General features: G+C 38.1%; 1 protein-coding gene across 2 annotated transcripts in view; it reads right to left on the bottom strand.

Annotated features, from left to right (window-relative positions):
- LOC104479318 (putative oxidoreductase ZK1290.5) overlaps positions 1-19,643 on the bottom strand; it is a 46,776-nt gene that overhangs the window by 26,624 nt on the left and 509 nt on the right. For both annotated transcript variants that reach the window (XM_086753084.1, XM_086753085.1), the window contains exon 2: positions 6,439-6,687. In XM_086753084.1, the coding sequence (XP_086609210.1) occupies positions 6,439-6,687 (249 nt within the window). The remainder of the gene's footprint in view (positions 1-6,438; positions 6,688-19,643) is intronic.

The following is a 19,643-nucleotide window of genomic DNA, read 5'->3' as shown; positions in this document are numbered from 1 at the left end:
CATGACTGAGATGTGCATCATTGTCTTTGTGCTTGATAATATTCCGTTTTTAGCAGTTCAAACACAGAGTTAAGAAATTAAAAGACAGACTTATTTGCAACGAGTGAGGTTTTTTTGTTTTGTTTTTTGAATGCATCACAGCATTCATTTACAGCACTTCGTTCTGAAAACACCGATCCTCTGCCATAATTTTGGTATTCACTTTTAAGGATTGCACTAGTGATTGCTGTACCGCTGGGCTGGTATATTAACTTTCCAGCTCCATAAATACAAATTCAACCTTGATTTAAGAGGACAAGGTAACATGAAATTCAGCACAAGACATTGGTTCCCATTTGGGTTCATCATTCCAACACTTGAAGAGAATATATTGCTTACATGAAGAATCTAATTAGAACTGTACAAAATTTTGTATGGAAAGATACATTACAGATGTATTGAGGAAAAAATAATTTTGGGTGTTATCACACAAATCATGAGCCAAGTTTGCACTTTCTGATATCAACAACCCATTAGACTTTTAAACACAATTGCTCAGACAAGCAAATATCAGTTATATATAATGATTTGCAGCATCTGGATTTATGTCACGTTTAAAGAGAAAGTTGCTGATCTCTGCCCTTACATACATAAAATCCACTCCCAATTTAGAAAAGAGTAAAAAAAAAAAAAAAAAAATCACATGCAGTCTTGTTCGTCGCTGCTCTGTGAATAATTACTTCTTCTCTAATTCCTCTGAAGAAAGAGGTTGTATTTATTAAAAATAAATACCAATATATGGTATTGCAATAAATACCAATTTTTGTGACATTTAAGTGAAAACTAATATTGGGATATTGATTAAAGCATTTGGTAAGGTTATGTTCAAAACTCAGGACTCCTCTAATTCTGTTGCCAATTAAGTCTCTTTTAACATTTCCACTGACTTATGTTAGATGCAATCCCAAGGATTAGCATTATGAATTGCTAATATCAAGTGTTCATTTTGATCCAAAATTATACGTGCCACTGGCCGTACCTTCTACATAGAGACTGCCGTGTTTTAACGTAAACTTTTTTTGGCCTGGCTAAACCAAATGTCATATATAAGTAGGTGTAAGTTTACCTCACGTAAAAATGGAAGAATTACATATCTTTAATTACTAATTCTCCAAATCAGACTAATAAGAACTGCTTAAGTATGCAGAAACATGTCGTATAGCATCAATAAAAAATAATCATTACCTTCAGGAGAAGTTCACCAGAAGCCTGAATATTCAGTTAGACATCACAGTTTGCAAATGTTCACAGAAATAGCTACACCGTGGATTTCCACATACAAAGACGCTTTGTACTCAGCCCAAGAAATTCAAGTGCTCTGACTTTTAACAGATTTGGTGACTGAAAGATGGCTGGCCTTGGAAATGCAGCGCATCACCCTTCCCTGCATTAGTGTCTGAGATCCCTTCAATGCAAACCTGATCAGCTGTTGTCCTTTATTTTGGAAAGGTGATGCTATCAGATATGTGATGTCCATATCATATTATTATGTTCATTTTCATTTAGGCTTTTTGTTGAAGTAAAAATTACTTCGCAGTTATGAACAAACACATTTAGGGATAGAAATGGGCCCTAAAAAAGGAGCCAATCATCCAACAGATGATTGGATCACAACGTGCAGTCCTCCTGACTGCAAGAAGTGTTCCCAAGAGATGTGGGGCAAAGGTACCTTATCTCAGAGATAAAGAGCAGAATAGTCTTCCTGCCAGTGATGCACAAACCGCCCCAGCACAGCCAGAAGCAGAATACCATGAACCTTGCCATAAGCAGTGGAGCTGCCACTCTATTTAAATAAATTAAGCGTAGTTCATTTTAAGTCAGGATCTGCTTACTTCTACTGCATCTGTTAGAAAACTTTCTGTAATACCTTTAGGCCAATAAAAACAGCCAGCACCTCACAAACCAAGGTCTTTGTTTGTACACACATTCACACCTCCACCCACGCTTAAACTATTTCCCCTCCTGTGGTATTACACGAACACAAACACCCTTATATTCATTTAGTTGTAAATAATTTATCAAAATAGCTTAGGGTTCCATTAACCAAGAAATGCATAACCTGATCACTGGAGGTTTTTAAGGACAGACTATGTTTTTGTTTGTTAAGAACAATGCTGTTGTGCCTTGTAGTGTGGGACGGATTAATCAACACTTTGAGATGTCTTCCAACATTTTTTTTTTTTAAAAAAAAAGAATCTTAACTCAAAACAAAAAACAGTGTTTTACAAGATCAAGACATACTTCAAGAAGAAGAAAAAATAATCCCATTCACAATCAAATTTTGCATTTACCAGGTTTTAATAGCATCCTTTACAGACAATCACACTGTAGTGGTAATTGAGGGCCTGAAGTTCATTCAAATGTCAAAACACAGTGCTGCAGGAAAACTAAAATTAACATGTGAACTGCTTTCACACAGACATTTAAAACAGCGGCTTATTACTTCTTAGCAGCCACAGCACCTACGATCAACACAGTTCCTCTTAACTCAAAAGCAGAGGGACATTTTACACATTTAAAACCCAACAGCATGTTGTCACGCAAATAAAAGTTTGCAATTCTATTCAAATTCCTAATACAATATTAAAATAATTAAAAAAAAAAAGACAAAACTGGCTATAACAAGCCTGGTTTTGAAGAACAAGCCCTGGCTCATATCAAACCTAAAAGTATGAGTATATTTTTTTCAATGGTCAGCACAGTTCTCTTAACGCAATGATTGTGTTTTCACTGCTTTTCTCAATTGTCCCAGCATTTAGTATGCACCTGATGTATTTTTCTCTCCTGCCCAGCATTTTGTTGTTATTCTTATTTTTTATTCCATTGGAAGAAGGATCAACGTGAAGTAACCTCCAAAGCGTTCTCAATTCATACACGTTCTGAACTGGATGTGTCATTAGCATTCATGGGCTTCACCTAGGAGACTGAATATGCTGATGGAACATCTGCCCAGCTCCAGCTGGGGATTTGTGATAGGTTCAATTTGCCTGAACGTGACCCACCGGAATAGTCAAAAGGAAAATAAAATTGTTTATGAACTCTGTAATCCACAAATCATATTCAAGAAGTTACTTTGAAGGTTTGATCCAAATCCCAAGAAATGTATTCTGCTACTGCCAAACCTGCAAGATTTGCTGCCATTTCATATTGGTTTCCTGTGACTGCTAGTTGAGGACCACATTTGGAAAATACAAGGAGCAGAGTATCTGTTACAACCACTGCCCACAAATAACACAAATTTCCAGCTTCTCATGGATACATAATCTACTGATTCAAATAAAAATCCTGGAACACTGCTCTCTTAATACCATTTGCCCAAAAATTATTTCTCTAAAAGGTTTCATAACAGTATTTTACATGGAACGCTTTCTCTTGAAAAGCTGTGACTGCTTTCAGCACTTCATCTGTTCCAACAGCTGGCATTCTAGATACTGCTAATCCACAGATTTATCAATTCATGTGAGATTATTTCCCAAGTCTCTAATTCAGTCTCCATCGATGAAGCGTGTAGCCCATAAGGATCCTTGCGAAAATTAACACGACCCTCCTTAGAACAAAGAGCTTAGCTGCACATCTAGCTGCCAGGGCCCCTACAGCTTTTTCTTTTCGCAGAACGACTAACTTTCTTCTCCAACATAAAGGTCTAACATCACAGACATATTAACTGGAATCTTTCAGTTTTCTGTATGAACCATGTATCTTCACAGAAATGCTGTGAACCACCTCATATTTGGTTAAAATCATATAACGAAATCAGGAAATGTGATTTAGGTACATTTCATGCATCTTTAGTTCACAGGGAAACTGCCAGCTTTAACACATGCTTCTAACTACAGAATTTACTTTCCTAAATAAGCTTGGACACAAGTTGCCCCATTATTACCAAATCTTTTGTTGTCATGGATCTCATGTCCTCTCTGTGGTATAGTCCAGCCAGTAGAAAAGGGACTTAAAATGCAGGTATGAATGAAAATAGAACTAGGATATCTAAGCTCAGTTCTACAAGCTTATAGCCGTATTTTCAAACCAACCTTCCAATCATTCCAGTTCCTTTGGTAAGACCCGTGATAACCCTCCATTTCCAACAAAAAGCTCTTACTCTAAGCATTCCTGAAATACTTGAAAAGTTCACGTTGCAAGATATTGCCACTTTCCGCTTAAAAATCCTTCCAATGGCAACTTGCAGCTGGGTGCTTTCAGACAGGAGGTACAGCACTCCCTAAAGCTTTCTAGGAACCCCATGGAACACACCATGTATTGTACCTCCTTGAAGGGGCCGCTTCACCAGGACTAAACATAGAACTCAACCTTCTCTCTTTCACCTGAGCGCAGATCACACTGCGTTTAACAAAAACGGTCTGTGGAATTGATCTGTCAGAGATTAAACTCAAGCAGCCATAACCATGACTTCATTTGCCACCCCATCCTTCTTGCAGAGGTCACCACCCTCACTGACAGATCAGTGAGCTGCATGTGAAGTATTTCCTAAGCCATCACAGCTTACAAGTCGTCAAGTTAAAGCAAGCTGAAGCCAGCATTGATTTAGGTCACTACGCCAGACTAAGTCACGGTTCAGGAAGAGCTTTATACATTTTTCAGACACTTCCACATCAGTGGAGGAAAGGTAAGGAACAAGGGAAGACTGGTGAGGGTATTAAGGAAAAAATATCTAGTCTGGAGGCAAATTGCACAGGCAGTTGTAATGCTCCTTGATTTGTCTTAGTAATATCAGCAAGAGACATCTCAGAGCTGAACATATCTGACAAACTGAAGTTCTGCTTATGCCGGTCCAAGAATTCACTCACATGGTGATGGTATTTGTGCATTTCTTGCTCTCATATATTTTTTCCTTGTTTCACATATCTCTGCTTAGCAGCAATATATAAACAAAGTATTTATGTAAGCACCTACTTGAATCAGTGTACGACCTGAGAAAATAAAAGCAAATTACAGTACTAAAAGGAACCACTGAAAATTATTTCCTGGAAGTGAGTCAAGTTTTCCTCTCATTGACATTCAGTGCCAGTGCCACAGCAAGCAAAAGAAAAGAAAGTCAGCAAACACAACAAGCAAAAAGCAGAGAGGAAGAAACATGTTATTTCTTAATTTAGAGGAGAAAGTCAGGGCTTGAAACATTGTTTATGAGTGTCTCCTTGCAGTGACCTGCATTTGCATGGGACAAACCAAAGGAGATTCATTTTGCATTACTCGGTACCTGTGCAGGAAGTTAAGGGATACATTTCCAGAAAGAATGGAGCCAAAGACGTGCATACAAATATCTCGGGCTTTAACAGATACAGGTTTTTTTTTCCCCTTCATCTTGCAAAGAACCCAAGCAAAAACAACCCAGTATATACAGCACACAGCTGCCAATAATGTTATATACCACTAATTCTGTGAAATCTGTACTTCACAGAAGCTGTTCACTTCCTCACTAAAGTTTCTTTATTGGTAACAGGGGGACAGAGTGAGGACAGAAGCAAAATAAGGGTTTTTGGGACACTGTCTGATGGCTAGGTCAATTATTCCTTGATTATCAGCATAAACACTTTCTGCACTAGTGTCATTATGTATAGATTATTACCCTAAATTCACCTTCCTCTGCCTCCACTTTCTTTAATTGCTCCAGCTAGGGAAGAAGAAGCAAAAAAAGCATTTTTAAAAATATCATGTTTATTTTTATCAGGTAGCTCCTCTCCTATGACCTGTTGCAAAGAATTAATTGGCATGATTATCACAGCTCCTCGTCTGTCTAACAAGGGGGTAACACATCTTTGACTATGAGAAGTTTATGATCAGGCTAAGTTTAAAAGTGCGTAAGTCTAATTCAGTGTTAGTGAGATTTAGCCTGCTGAAGTCTTGCAGATACTCCTAATGTTTTCCCCAAAGTATATTGCATCAGACAAACCATATCAAAGTCAGTTATTCAGAATTTTTTAACAGACCTAGAAAATAAGTTTTAGAAAGGACTCCCATTCCTTGAGATTTAATAGACCGCAGGAGAAATTAGTCATTTCTGTTGCCCTGTTACCAATAAATTCAGTTTATGAATTCATAAAGTTCATGAATCTTCGCTTAATAGGTTTCGGGTGTTATACAAAACTCATGTAGTGGTTCCTCAAATCAATGTAACAGTGAAATGTGCCTTTACAAAACATACCTTGATCTGTTGTTTTATAACATTTGCAACAAGGAAAAAGTCTGTACTCACAATTATATGCTTGTGAACTTCCTAGAGAACACAGAAAAAAAAAAAAAAAAAATCTACGAATGTGTAAATAAAGGCAGAACTTTATTTCTGTGATCTATCTGTACCGCACTGTTTTTGTCAGGAATTGATTAATATGCAAATACTCACGTGGAAGGCACAAGAAATGAGCTATATGGAAAGATTCGTACCAAGATATTCAACACCAAGTCTTTCACATGACTCCAAGCAGGCTTTTTTTGTGTTTTCATAGCCATAATCACTATGCCACAGTTTGGTAGTTATCCAGAGGTCCTCTCGCTTCACCCCACTCTCTTTGATGGCTTTTTGGAGGAGAGCTTCACAGCCGTATCTTTTTGCTGTGTCAATATGACGAATCCCACATTTTCGTAATGCATGGACCACAGCGTCATGGGAATAGCCACCTTGATGGGACGTACCTAAACAAAATCAGAAGTGAATTGTCAGCAGTGAATTATGAGGGACATGTTTTATCATTCTTTTTCATTTTTGTTTTCCTTTTTTTTTTGTATATTGTGACAGAATCTTCCCATTCAATTTTGATTTCCTAACAGTAAAGAAAAGGGAACTGACAGATCTCTAGGCTGGGAAAATACATAAGTGCTAGAACATTGATGCTGATCAGAAATAGCTCCATTGAAATAAATTATCAACAGCATTTAACTGCAAATAACTGGTTCCACAAGTCAGGTTGAAGACCATCAAAGAGAAAACAGATACTTTGTGGAAAATTACTATATGGCACTTAATTTTGATACAGGAGCACAACATTTACAGGTGAAAATATTAACAATAAGAAAAAAAAAAAACCATAATCTAAAAACCAGTTTACTTTGCAGAAAGCATATCCTGAAACCTTTCCTCTGTTGAACTCCTTCTAGCTTCAAGGTATTATGGCACTGTACAACCCCAGACCAGGCCACACCACGGATAATTCACATAATGTCAAGCTGAGCAGTAACCAAAACAATGGCATCCTACGTAAGGGTTACAGAATGGGCATACGGGGAGTTTCAGTAACAAAGTACTGTAACTCTCTTAGTGTAGGTATTCACTGGATGTGGATTTTGCATGTCAAGGGGACGGAAGGAGGAGGAGACTCAGCAGGAAAGGCAACCAGGAGGACTGTCAGATAAAGAACTGGTTGAGAGCGAGGAGGATGATGTTTCTACTTACTCTTTCCTGTGAGTTGTTTTTCCTGCCGTGAACCCCTCACCCACTCACCCTCACTCACACGCTTCCCACAAAGAGTATTTTCTACAGTTTGGTGGAGGAAACGCTCAGTCAGTTCCAGTCAGCTACCAAAGCCACCTTCTAAGACGATGATTACAACTGCAAGGCCCTAGTGCTACGAACAATAGTTGGCATGCAAATGGCTACATCACTGATGTCACAAGGGCCCTGTGCACTTGTGGCAGTTGACAGCAACAGGGTCTCCAGCCACCCCTGAGTCTAAACAAAGGACTCCAAGTCAAAGAAGAATAATATAAAGTGAAATTTGTATCTGCTGTTAACTTTCTCTTTCCCTCCAAACTTAATAGTTCTTTCTACCTCAAACACTATCTGCATGTTATGAAATGAACACGTCTATACAGCCGCCCAGGCTGTCAGGAAAAGGAAACAAATGCAAACACGCACAGTTACCTCAGACTCATCCTTAGAAGAGGGCACACTTTCTTGTACACACCACTGTAACAATGCATGCAAGAAGGAGGAGAACTTACAACTTACAAGGCAAAGCTTTAAAACTTCTTTTCTCTTCATAGCCGCTAATCGTGATTAATAACTGGCTTAATTTCTGAGTCGTCTAGAAATACATGTCCCTAGAACTTGTTTTACATCAAAATAAGTCAAGCTAGATCAAGTGACATTCTCAAAATCTCCATGATTGTTTAGGAATTCTAGATGAACGCTACCACGAGCAAATGCTGTCTATGCAGTTATTACATTATTCAGATTCTAAAGGAATTCTATTAAAGAATTATATAACTAGCATCGAAAAATTACTATACTTTTCATAACAATCCCTTCACTTTTAATAAGCTAGCTTTGGTGCCAAATAAATGAGGTTGTAACTATTGTGTCTGTTTCTGGCTGAATGGACATTTCTAAGCACAGAATGAATGGAGTTCATTTAGAGGTCTTGCAAATGGACTCAGACTCTTTTCATGCATAATGGATTTCAGTAAGAACATTCAGGACAAACAACTTTTTTTTTTTTAAATTTAACCCTTTTAAGGTAAAGGGAGAGAGTGGGAAAGAAGGAAAATTCAGAATAATTTTGTTATTGTTCCCCATTCAGTGATGGCATGCATACTTGTTTCACAGGAAATAAAGAGACCAAGATCAGTCTGGAGGGAATTATCTCAGTTTCTATGCCTAAAAATGAACTACCACAGTCCTGATGCAGTGAATAATAATTAAAAAGAAAGCTTACCAATTATTTAATATTATCACTTCGCAAGCCAACTTAATAATGAACAACAGGTTTCTAAGTTAATTATGCTACTTAACATAACAGACTTTAGAAATAATAGTTTTCTTGTGATTAAACATGTCACACTTCATAGATGCAGAAGGATGACACAAGAACGTGCAGTGACTTAAATTTCTATTTATTTTACATTTTAAATCCAGACTTAACATTATTTGAACATGAACAATCTTACACGTTTGTGATTACCCTTTGTTCACAGAGGTGTAATTCATCATGTGCATGAATATTTAAAAGCAAAATCCAGTCTCTCATTTAAAACCAGTATGAACTAGCATGCATTCCATCCCTTTACTGTTTCTAAAAATATTGAATTAACATGTTTTTATTCTAGAATTCTCCGCTAAAAAAATAGGAATTCCTTTTAATAAAGGAGGTCAAATACAACTAAGTCTGGAAAAGCTCCCCATTTTATAGGTAGTATTTTAACTTGTTTTTCTACGGGAACAGCCCTGTTCTCTCACTGACTAAAGTAACCCAAATTTGACAGATCTGAAGATGTCTAAGATTATTACATTCCGACAGATTTTGTGAAAATCAGTGGTTGGGCGGCACAAGAATATTGCCGTGGAAACACGGCTAGGTCAAAGCATACAAATCCATTGAAAACGAGGCTTAATTGGTCATGTTGTTCTTTTTGTCATGATTACTCATTACTTTCTTGATATCCCGAAGAACGCTACTATCAGAACTGGGATGAGAAACATGCTCTGACAATCCATAAAAAGTGCCAAAAATGATTAGGAAGGCAGAATCCCGTTTTCCCAATGCAGTCGCTACAGGGAAGAATAAAAACCCACCCACAAACAAACCAGCAACCACCCCCAACGACAAAATTAACAACATCCCCTCGCCCCAAAGTACCAGAAAGTGAAACAACTAGCCAACCAAAACGCTACCCCCACCCCCATCCCCCAGTTTTGTGCACCGTCTCAGCTGACTCTCAGCCTCATTAAGCTTTCTGTTCTCCTTCACGGAAGCTGTAGAACTAGAGCGAGAGCTCCAAAGCACCAACAGCTTTTCAAAAGAGAATCAGGACCTACTTTCTCCTTCCCTTTGTGGAGGAGCGTCTTTTCACATTCTTTATGAAATGTGAAAGTATTCTTTGTCGGAATATAGAAAAATGTTTTGCGATACGTATAACTTTGGCTACTTTTCAGCAATGAAATCACATTAGAAGAGTTGCTGTTAGTGAAAACTGCAGCCAGGATATTTAGAGATCATCTCAGAGATTAATGATCTTCTGACATCAGTGCTCAGTACTAAATTAAAACAGCTGACAAATCAAACACCTACAAAAACGCCCATTCCTTTGCCGATGTTTTTATCTCCAAGTAATCACTCGAGAAAAAAAACCTCAAAGCCCAAAGCTCAAACATCCTTTTATCAATGTTTACATGCTCATTGTTTATATATGTTATTGTATATCATAACAGGCTTGAAATACATTGTTCTATTACTTCTATTTCTCTTATTTCAACATTAGGGCCAAATATTGCTGCTTAGGAATAATAACAGCTTATTGCCTTTTCTACAGAATGGCTCAAGGACAGACAGTCTCTACTTGTTGTCCTTGCTTACTGTCTTTCCTCCTCCTCCTCCACATACTTCTGCACCTCCGACAAGCTGACTCAGACTGTTAAATGGCCAAAAAAAAAGTGTACAGTTTTAGAGTTATTCATGAACGTGAATAATTCCCCGGAGGAGGAAAAAACACTAAATTTCAGTCAAGGGATAGGGCAAGAAAAGCTCCCCCTTTAGCAGCAGCAGTTAAATAATTTGATATATTGACTGTTTTTATTAAAATTTAAAAAAAAATTTTAAAAAAATCACAGCTGTGCTCAAGCCAACCACCAAATGATCAGAAAGACTTTCTCCGCAAACTTGTCTCCTGGAGCCTTTCTTTCCATTACAGTCCCCAAAACCATCCCTAGAGCTGCTCTCAGACAATATCACGTTAACTTTCCATAACCACAGTACTACAACCCAAGTGTTCTCACCGCTATATTTTGGCTTAGGTTTTATTTCACAGGGTCAGTTACTCTGAAAATCATGTTTAGCATCCCATGACAAAGCATTCATAGCATCCTCTCTTCTTTTGTAGAGTGTAGGGCTTTCCTCTGCAGCAGGTGGAATCAAAGTCAGGCTCCTTCTGAAGCTATTATACTCTACAATTTTCATAAGGTGACTACAGAGTACTTCCAGTTATGGGATCCACATTTAATCACAATCACTTTTACAAAGTAACTTTCACATTTTACTCCGAGTCCAAGAGTGGCATCTACTGTACATATAATGGAGCAGCTGTCCTTGCAGGAATGGAACCTATAGACATGATGAGCTTCTAGAAGAACTTGTAGGACCACGTCAACGATAAATGAACGGCACTCAGCAGACTTGCATCACATAACCAACGCTTTGGTCAGAACTAAAGCAGCACACAGGTTTGTCTCAAAGTCAGTCATTTAAAGCTATCAAAGCTGTATAAAAGCTGCAGGAATAATTGCATCTTGTGAAGCTACAACACAAAAATGTCAATAAGCAGGTGCTGATAGAGGTTGTGTCCCAGCATGGCGCAACAGGAGCTACAGTAGTTGAAGTATGGGCACAGATTTGCTTCTGCAAACCTCAAAGGACGGCAAGGACCACCCTGCCAGCACCGCAGTAAGGCAGGTACTTCCACACTGTAACAACGCACTGGTGTAAGAAGATTCTCCAGAGAATTCCTGATCGGTGTCTTCATTGCATTTACACACATTTTATGGCATTACAGCTGTAACTGTCTGGCTGTGGTATTTTCATGTTCCTAAACAATGTCACTATGCTAATGAAACACCGTTAACAGACCTGGCCTATGTCAAGTCTAGAGATTACACCATGAAGTTCCTCTTGCCTCTGTAAAAACCATCTGGATTGGGGATACTACTTTTTTTTTTAATACACATATAAGTTTTACTTTGGTAATGTTTCTCTCTTTTTTTTTGTTGCTAAATATGACCCATGGATTAGTGCAAAGTTTTTTTTTCCTGTGTGATTCAGTTAGAATAAGCTCATACAATTCAATAACATAAGGAGGAAGAGTAGGCAAGGGTGATTTTAAACTGTGCAGTTCCACTCTGGCAACTCTGCCCAGGCACCAAGGAACAGAATGCAGGAATACAGCCTTGCCGCAAAGCAAACGGCTAGGAGAGAGCCACTACATGTTTATTATGTATCCAGGGAAAGGGAAGCCAGAATTGCTAGTTTTCTCTCTTCCTGAGAGGAAGGAAGAAATGGCAACGAGCCATTGTTGACAGAAGCACTCTATCCCCTCCATCTGAAAGGGGCTCTGACTATAAAGGATAGTCAGATCATCGACTGTAAAAAAGACTGTACATCTCTGATCGCTGACCTACCATTTATCTAGTCAGAACTTCAGAAAAGGAAGTATCAAAGCAACTTCTCAGAATGTGTCTCTCAACAAGTCCAAAAAGTCTGCAAGTAGCATCCATCATCGGTGGGATGTTATGGCTCTGATACAGGACCAATTCACTGATGCATTTCTAGCAGCAAAAATACACTATTGCCCCCAAAATACAAACATTTTTTTCCTTAGGAGTAAAGAGCCTTCCACTTGAAAGTGCCAGCTACTTAAATTATTCAGCTCTTGTATACAAATATTTTTATCATGCAGAACTTCTCAAATTTATCGGGAAGAACAACTCTGGAAAGTGACCTACACATTTAAAAGGCAATTAGGAATGTGCAATCCACGTAGAAATTTCACGAGCGGAGCAGCAGCACACATTTATTTAAATGCCTTTACAGACAGACTGCCAAATCTTGAAGCCTTTTCTTTCACTCCACACTTTCCCACCACTGAGAGAACTATTTCTCATTAACAACCAAATTGGTTTCAGATGCTCTGCTATAAGATGTTACCTTAGAAACCATTTGGTAAAAGACTGTGGCTTCCTTCCATAGAAATCTCAAGCAGTGAAAAGGCAGATTTTCTGGCATAAATCAAATCCAATTTCTAGGGTTCACTAAACCTTTTCTCCTCAGAATAATGTTTTGTGACTAGATCTTAGCAGTTAATAGTGCACGAAGAATTGCTGGTGTGAACCAGCTTTAAATGATTTTCATTCTGTTCCCTTTGCCAGCTCAATTGAAATTACTTCCAGTACTTATCATATCTTGGTAGAACTTTTAACTTCATAAGTAATAGGGATACGTACAGCAAATAAATAGATTGAATAAAAATACTAATTTTTTTCCTCCCCTTTAATACATCTCCTTAAACTACTCTATCTGATAAAGATAACATTAATTAGTTAACAACGTTAGACATTTGGAAATAGCTCACAATAAATGAGACAGACCTGTGACAATTTTTTCCTCCTCCGAAGAACTACCACAAAAAAAGAATGATCAAAAGAAAAAAAAAATATTAAGCCCATATTCCTTGCTTAAGTAGAAATTATCATAATCATTCCTGCTGTGAAAGTCTGACTTAAAAATCAGTTATGTAAATAATTTACAATTAAGCACAATCAACACACAATTAAGTACAGGGACAGCAATTTTTAAAAATGTAGTTGACCATGAGACCAATAATTCCAAACCACTTAAAATATTGTGAAGATTATATTACAGAAAAAAAAAAAAAACAAACTTTAAGAGAACTGCACTTTATAGTGACTTGTAGCTTACAAGATGGAAATCTATGTATGATAGCTCATCACTGTGAGATCCTAATTCAAGATGATGTTCCAGCTGATGGCTAATTTCTGACATCACAGCGGTGGCCTTTATACTCACCAGACTACTTGCAGAATAAGTGCAATTGTGAATCACGACAAGATCCTACTCCTGCAATACCACGTGACCCCGCGAGGTCTCAGGCTTGCAGTGCCCTGCTGCTAACTAATTGCGTTAATGAGTCTGAGGGACAGCACCAACCCAGCTATCTGTAGCGCAAACTAAAACTGAACAATAAAGAATGTTTCCCATCAAAGGCCTTCTTTTTTTCCCCCGACGTCATTTAAGAATTTAAAAGGTATTTTCTCAAAGTTTCCAAGTTTCTTGTGGCCCCTCCTCTCCCGTTGCACGTTCACCCTCAGGACAGTATGTATTAGAATGCAAAGCACTTCCATTCAGGCGTTAAGCCTGGGGAACAGAGCTTACAGTTATGAAACTGATGTAAAGCCACAAAGATGGCTTTCCCCTTTCTCTCCTCTCTCCCCTCGTAAGGAGGATTTTGTATCACACTCCGTGCTGGAGGTACTCGGCGCAAACACTGGACGAAATGAAGAAAGTTTAGGAATCGGTATCTCTCTCTTCCCCATTTGGAGGCATGAGGAACTACTGCAGTTTTGGTTACAGCATCACCGTTCAGTGCTGCCAAAACTATGCTAAGGAGCTCTGGCACAGGAAAAAAAAAGGTATGATGACTAAAATCTGCAAGGTTAAGGTTGAAAGATAAAAGTCAGTTTTCTTTCCCCCACATCCCCCAAAGTTTGGTATCATTTTTCTACGTTACAGAAACACGGTGAAAGACAGAAGTTAAATACTCTGGAGCTTGCTTCTCTGTTCATTTCAAACTGGTTACAAATAATTTGTTCATCTAGTGCGCTCTTAGGGAGGGACATTTAAAATTCAACCATATCACATAACAGCAACAGTGTGACTACCAAAAAGAATCCAGCATGAGAAAGGAAGCAATCTTTCCGCTATTAAAACACAGTTCGTATGTCAAAATATAAAAAAGGTGAAATCTCCAGCAAAAATATAAAAAGATGACCTCATAGGTTTGTAGGTGTATAAAGAGAGCAGAAATAAAGCAGCAATTTCCCCCAGAAAAAGCATTTCTGCACTGTGTACGCTCAGATACAAGCAAAAACTGGCCCAGCACTTCGCCCCAGATACGTTTACCAGTACCCTTCAAAACAACATTTGTACAGCATTCAGTCTTTTTCAAAGACTGAAACATGACCGGACTAGAAGCAGGTGACGTTAGAAGAAAGCAAGGAAGGCAGGAGCTCAGCAGGTTTAGTCAGGTTCAGAGGAGATACTGCTTTGTTCCGCTATCACAAATACACAGCTGCCTGGGATAGAGCCACATTTGGTACATGAGAGAAGTTAAATATCTGGAGGCCCTCAAAGCTCAAGTACAACTTCTCAAGGTCAGATCTGCTGAAACGGTGGATGAATTGAGACAGAAAGATTTATAGATGTGGCATTTTGTTCATCACAAGAGGCTATTAAGGAAACTTGGTAACCATGGGTGAGAAGCGAAGTCCCGACAGAGGAAAAAGAATGGTTGAGCCATAAAACAAAGGGAAGAAATAAACAGCCGATTCTTATTACAGGATAAGATTAATAGGGGGAGTGCCATAGGTCTTGCTATCAGGACTGCTGTTCCACAAATTCCCTTCAGAACTGAGCCAGGAAGAAACAAGAGCCATGAATAAAAAAAAAAAAAAAAAAAAAAAAAACCAAAAACCAGCAGAGAACGACAAGAACTGAAAACTTGATTCTGCTGCCATTGAATTGAAAAGCAAAATCTCATTTCAATCCTGTCCCAACAGGACTGGGTCTTTTTTGACCACAGCTAATTTTAAGAACATGAGCACCTCTAGGATTATTAATTAAGAAGTAGGTAACTGGATTAGTAATACACAATGGAAGGAGATGTTAAAATACTTCCACTTGGTATTAAGATTCAAGTTATATGTAGCATTCTGATAAAAAACCCACAACCTGATGCAAGGAAAGTGGAGTAACCTGACTCTGTGTTTGTATTCTCCAGAAAAATCCCACTTGTTGTGAAAAGAACTGAGAACAACACAAGACGACTTGTACAGTTGCAATGCAAGTGATGCAATGCCTTAAACAATGCAATCAGCGAAACCAGTAAAAACTTACTTTTACAACTTACTTGTTTAGATAAAGCTACAGCTGAATATCAGGAATCTTATCTACGGAATACCCTGGAGCAAAGACAGGAGAGATTTTAATTGTTTCCCTTGAGCACGGAGGGATTATATGAGTGTGTTTGTGTGTCTTATTTTACCACGTTAGTAGTGCAACACACTGACAAACGCAGTAAAAACGCAATTTAAGCAAGTTAGTAGTGCTGTACGTTAACCAACATCCTGTTATCTATTGGGACTGATTTTATTCCTCCCAGGCTTCTTCTGTTTGACTAGAAGCTGCTCAGAGCAGTACCTGTCTGCTTTCCCTGCCACAGTGCCCAGCGTAACAGCACCATCCGTTCTTGAATAACGTTCTGTAAAGAACATAATTACTACTAATAAAATACTCACTGTGTGTGACATGTGTAAGGCACAATGAGTATAAAGACTTGATTATTTTGTTTAGTAATTGCCTGTCCTGAAGCCCCTTCTCAAACAAGCATGCAATTAATTTTATACTTTCATAGGAGGGGATCATTAGAGAACTTTTTATCTCATCAAGTTGTTATTAATTCTAGCTGCCCTAAGGATTACATAGTGAGCAATTTTACAAGAGAACATTCTATGAATTTTTGGTGTCACCAGCACATCTTATCAGGAAATCCCATGCTATTTAACCAATCCCCCCTAAAAAAAATAGCAAAACAAAACAAAAAAAAACCCGCAAGCACAAAAACCTCTCTAGTTCCTAATGGGAATATAACTATTGTATGAAATCAATGAAAACAGTCTCACTAGAGAACGCCAGAACAAGCCTGAAGAGATGTCTATACTCGGTTTTTTGGAAACATTTAGTAATAAGGCACTTTAGTAATAAGGGGTTTTTTTTTTAAGAAATACAATAAAGCATTCAGAGAAGTGTATTGGTAAAGTTCATGAACAAATCAAATACTTTTTACCACTAAGAGACTTTATCAAGTTTGCCTTCTATCACAAAGCCTTCCAACAGAGAGTGATGCCGTGCTGAATTTAACCATCCAGTACATGACCTTGAAAAAGCTCCCTAATATTTCAGTGACAGGGAAATAAAAAAAGCCCTTGTGCTACTTAATTACATCCATTATACCCAAATGCTTTAGAGAGTAGCATTGTAACCCCTCAAACTTAAAAAAAGTTGTGTGTACCACTGTGATCAGTGATCCGGTTTTGAGCCATTAGGAGGTAGCCTACTGTCTTGAGCATAGCTTTACGTTTGTATCAAGCATCAGGGCCAAAATGCCAATTCATTTTTGACCTAAGCCTAGGCTAGTTGAAAGCAGCCTTTGTAATGAAATTTATCCGTAAACACGCCTGACTCTGCATATGAATAATATTGCCTAACACAATTGCTAGAATCAAATAATAAAAAAAAAAAAAAAGAGTTATCAACGGTTTTTATAACCATATAACACGTTCTTTACGAAAAACATGTTACCTGTCTCCTACTCCACCTCTCAGCTGCTACGAAAGGGGTTTCATCACTTGGAAATAACTTGCCTATCTGCCTGAGCTGCCTTCCAGTTGACATGACTGGATAGCTGCCTCTTAACACAGAATATTTATCTCTCTCTGACGGTTTTAGAAAGATTATCTAGCAACAGAGGCAACATACGTATCTGTCCTCTCAAAGACAATTCTTCATAGATAACAGTTACATCTGTTGTAATGTTTAGAGGATAAGAAGCGAGAGAGAAACAACCAAATCTCAAATCCTGTAGAAAATGACCTTGCAGAAAATGTGTCCTCATTGGAGAAAGTTCTGTACTGCTTTTTAGAGCCAAGTAAATTTTTCGCGCAGCGAACATTAGTTAATGCAGTAAGGCTGTAACGAAAATAAGCCGTTAATTTGTAAAAGAGTAGTTAAGCAGTCAAGTTGGATAAAGATCCCATTGTGTCAGGCTGCGTATCGTGGTATTTATAGCTTGACTACAAATGCAAGTGTGGCAAGTCTTATCTCCCCCTTGCTCCTCCTTCTTTTCTCAAATCCACAATGTTTTCTGGCATACGTCATGGATTTCTTAAAATTATCTGACTGTTCTATCTATTACAAGATAAATTCAAATTAAATGCAAATTAAATTGGCAAGAGTGTTACAGGTTGAAAAAAAACAAACTGCCGCCCTCCCAAAGAAAAACAGTGAAAGGAAAAAAACCAGCAATTTTGAACAACATAGGCCCTTTTGCTCATTCTATAGAGACTGCGTACGGGACAAATGCATCAAGCCTTCCTCAGGTTAATAGCTACTAAAATAACAAATTCATACACTGGGCATACACACACCATACGTTTATGAAGAGGTGTACGCACATAAATACATGGTAAAAACAGTTATCAACATTTTGTAGACATTTACATTACATTTTTTAAAACCTTTTGGCTGATGGTGCTGAGTTGCTAAGACGTTTTAATGAGTATTTGCAGCTCAACTGACTTTAGGTACTCCAAAACAAGCATTACAAGCTCTATCCACTTAGTGTTTCTGGATGAAAAAAATAGCCTTATTAAAATCAAAGGCCAGCTCCTATTGACTTAAGTGGCTTAACAGGCTCTAAAATCCCCAGCTCCAGTTTTGCCCTCCTTTATATGAACGAAAATCCTAAATAATTGCTCTGAAGTCAGTACACACTCATAGGATAAAGAAGAAAAGAGCACGAGGGTCATTTGATTTTATGGCTTAGCTTGATACTTTCATGACTGATTAACTCCAGTGTCACAGACAAAGACCGTATGTGCCTTTGATTTGTATGTTTATGTAAAATAATGGAAAATCTGGGATATCAAATTGACCCACCCACGACAAAATTGCATCATGAAAGGCTGATTCTGTTACGCATACAGCATGGACAGTGCTCTGACACCACAGAATTACCGTCCTTAACCCTCCGCTGCTCACACGGTCCTATGCTGACTTGGAAGAATGGCCTTTAATCATGTAATAGTTTGGCTCTTTTGAACGATTACCAAATTCACCAAGTAGATGGATTTGGAATTCAGAATAGCGTAAACCCAATGTATTACGTACAACTAAAAGGAATATTCTGCTGCAAGCCAAGCTTGGGCTTATATCATCTACAGTTCAGTAAAAAAGAAAATCCTTTTCCCCTTTTCTCAAACACCTGAGGGAAAATTAGTTCTTTGCTTGCCTTGTGGAAAAAAAAAAAGAGGAGAAAAAAAAATAAATCCTTTTTTCAAACTTCATGGACACTTTCATGGCCGAGTTCTCACTGCAGGAGTGTATTTTGGTTAGCCTGTATTGTTATTTTGCTAGGACTGCATGCAATAGCTTTCCTGAACTATCGCTAGCATTAACTCAAAAAACTAACATGGTCTTATAAGGACTTGTAATTTTTTCCCCATGTTCACATTTTAGAAAACAAATTCTTTAAGAGTTTAACTGATTCTACTGCGGAACTTCTCACTCCACAATTGATAATCAAATTTATTAAATGTAAACTATAAAAAAGTTAATTTCCTTTTGCATCTTCATATCTTCAGGTAGATTTTTTTTCTCCTAAAATCATAATAAACGTCATACACGTTAGTATGAGCAACAACCAAAAACATGCATTTGTTAAACTTCAATATAATGCCATCAGATCTTGGTTTTCAAAAAGAAAAAGTCTAAAAAAAGAAAACCCCACAGCAGATTCTGATGCAGTGCCAGGGTTTAAGAGCATTTCGGTTCTTTGAACACACGCAGGCCCTGCGCTCACGCAACCACAAGGCGCGAAGTTCACAGGGGCCTGCTGCCTCCAACACCGGGCCGAGGTCCCTACGCAGGCCTTCGACTGCAACAGGTGCAGCTGCCAAAAAAAAACAAACCAAAACCTTCCAGCAAGATTAATTCAGGCTTGACAGTCTGCTCTCAAGAAGAGTCTGCTGCCGAGTCTCCTTAAAAAAAAAATAAAAAACAACCCCAAGACACGGAATAATCCCTTGTGGGAAG

The sequence above is a fragment of the Chlamydotis macqueenii genome, chromosome 8, assembly GCF_036417535.1.
Source record: "Chlamydotis macqueenii isolate bChlMac1 chromosome 8, bChlMac1.mat, whole genome shotgun sequence".
Taxonomy (NCBI): Eukaryota; Metazoa; Chordata; class Aves; order Otidiformes; family Otididae; genus Chlamydotis; species Chlamydotis macqueenii.
The sequence above is the reverse complement of the archived record's forward strand: the minus strand, read 5'-3'. Positions and strand labels throughout refer to the sequence as shown.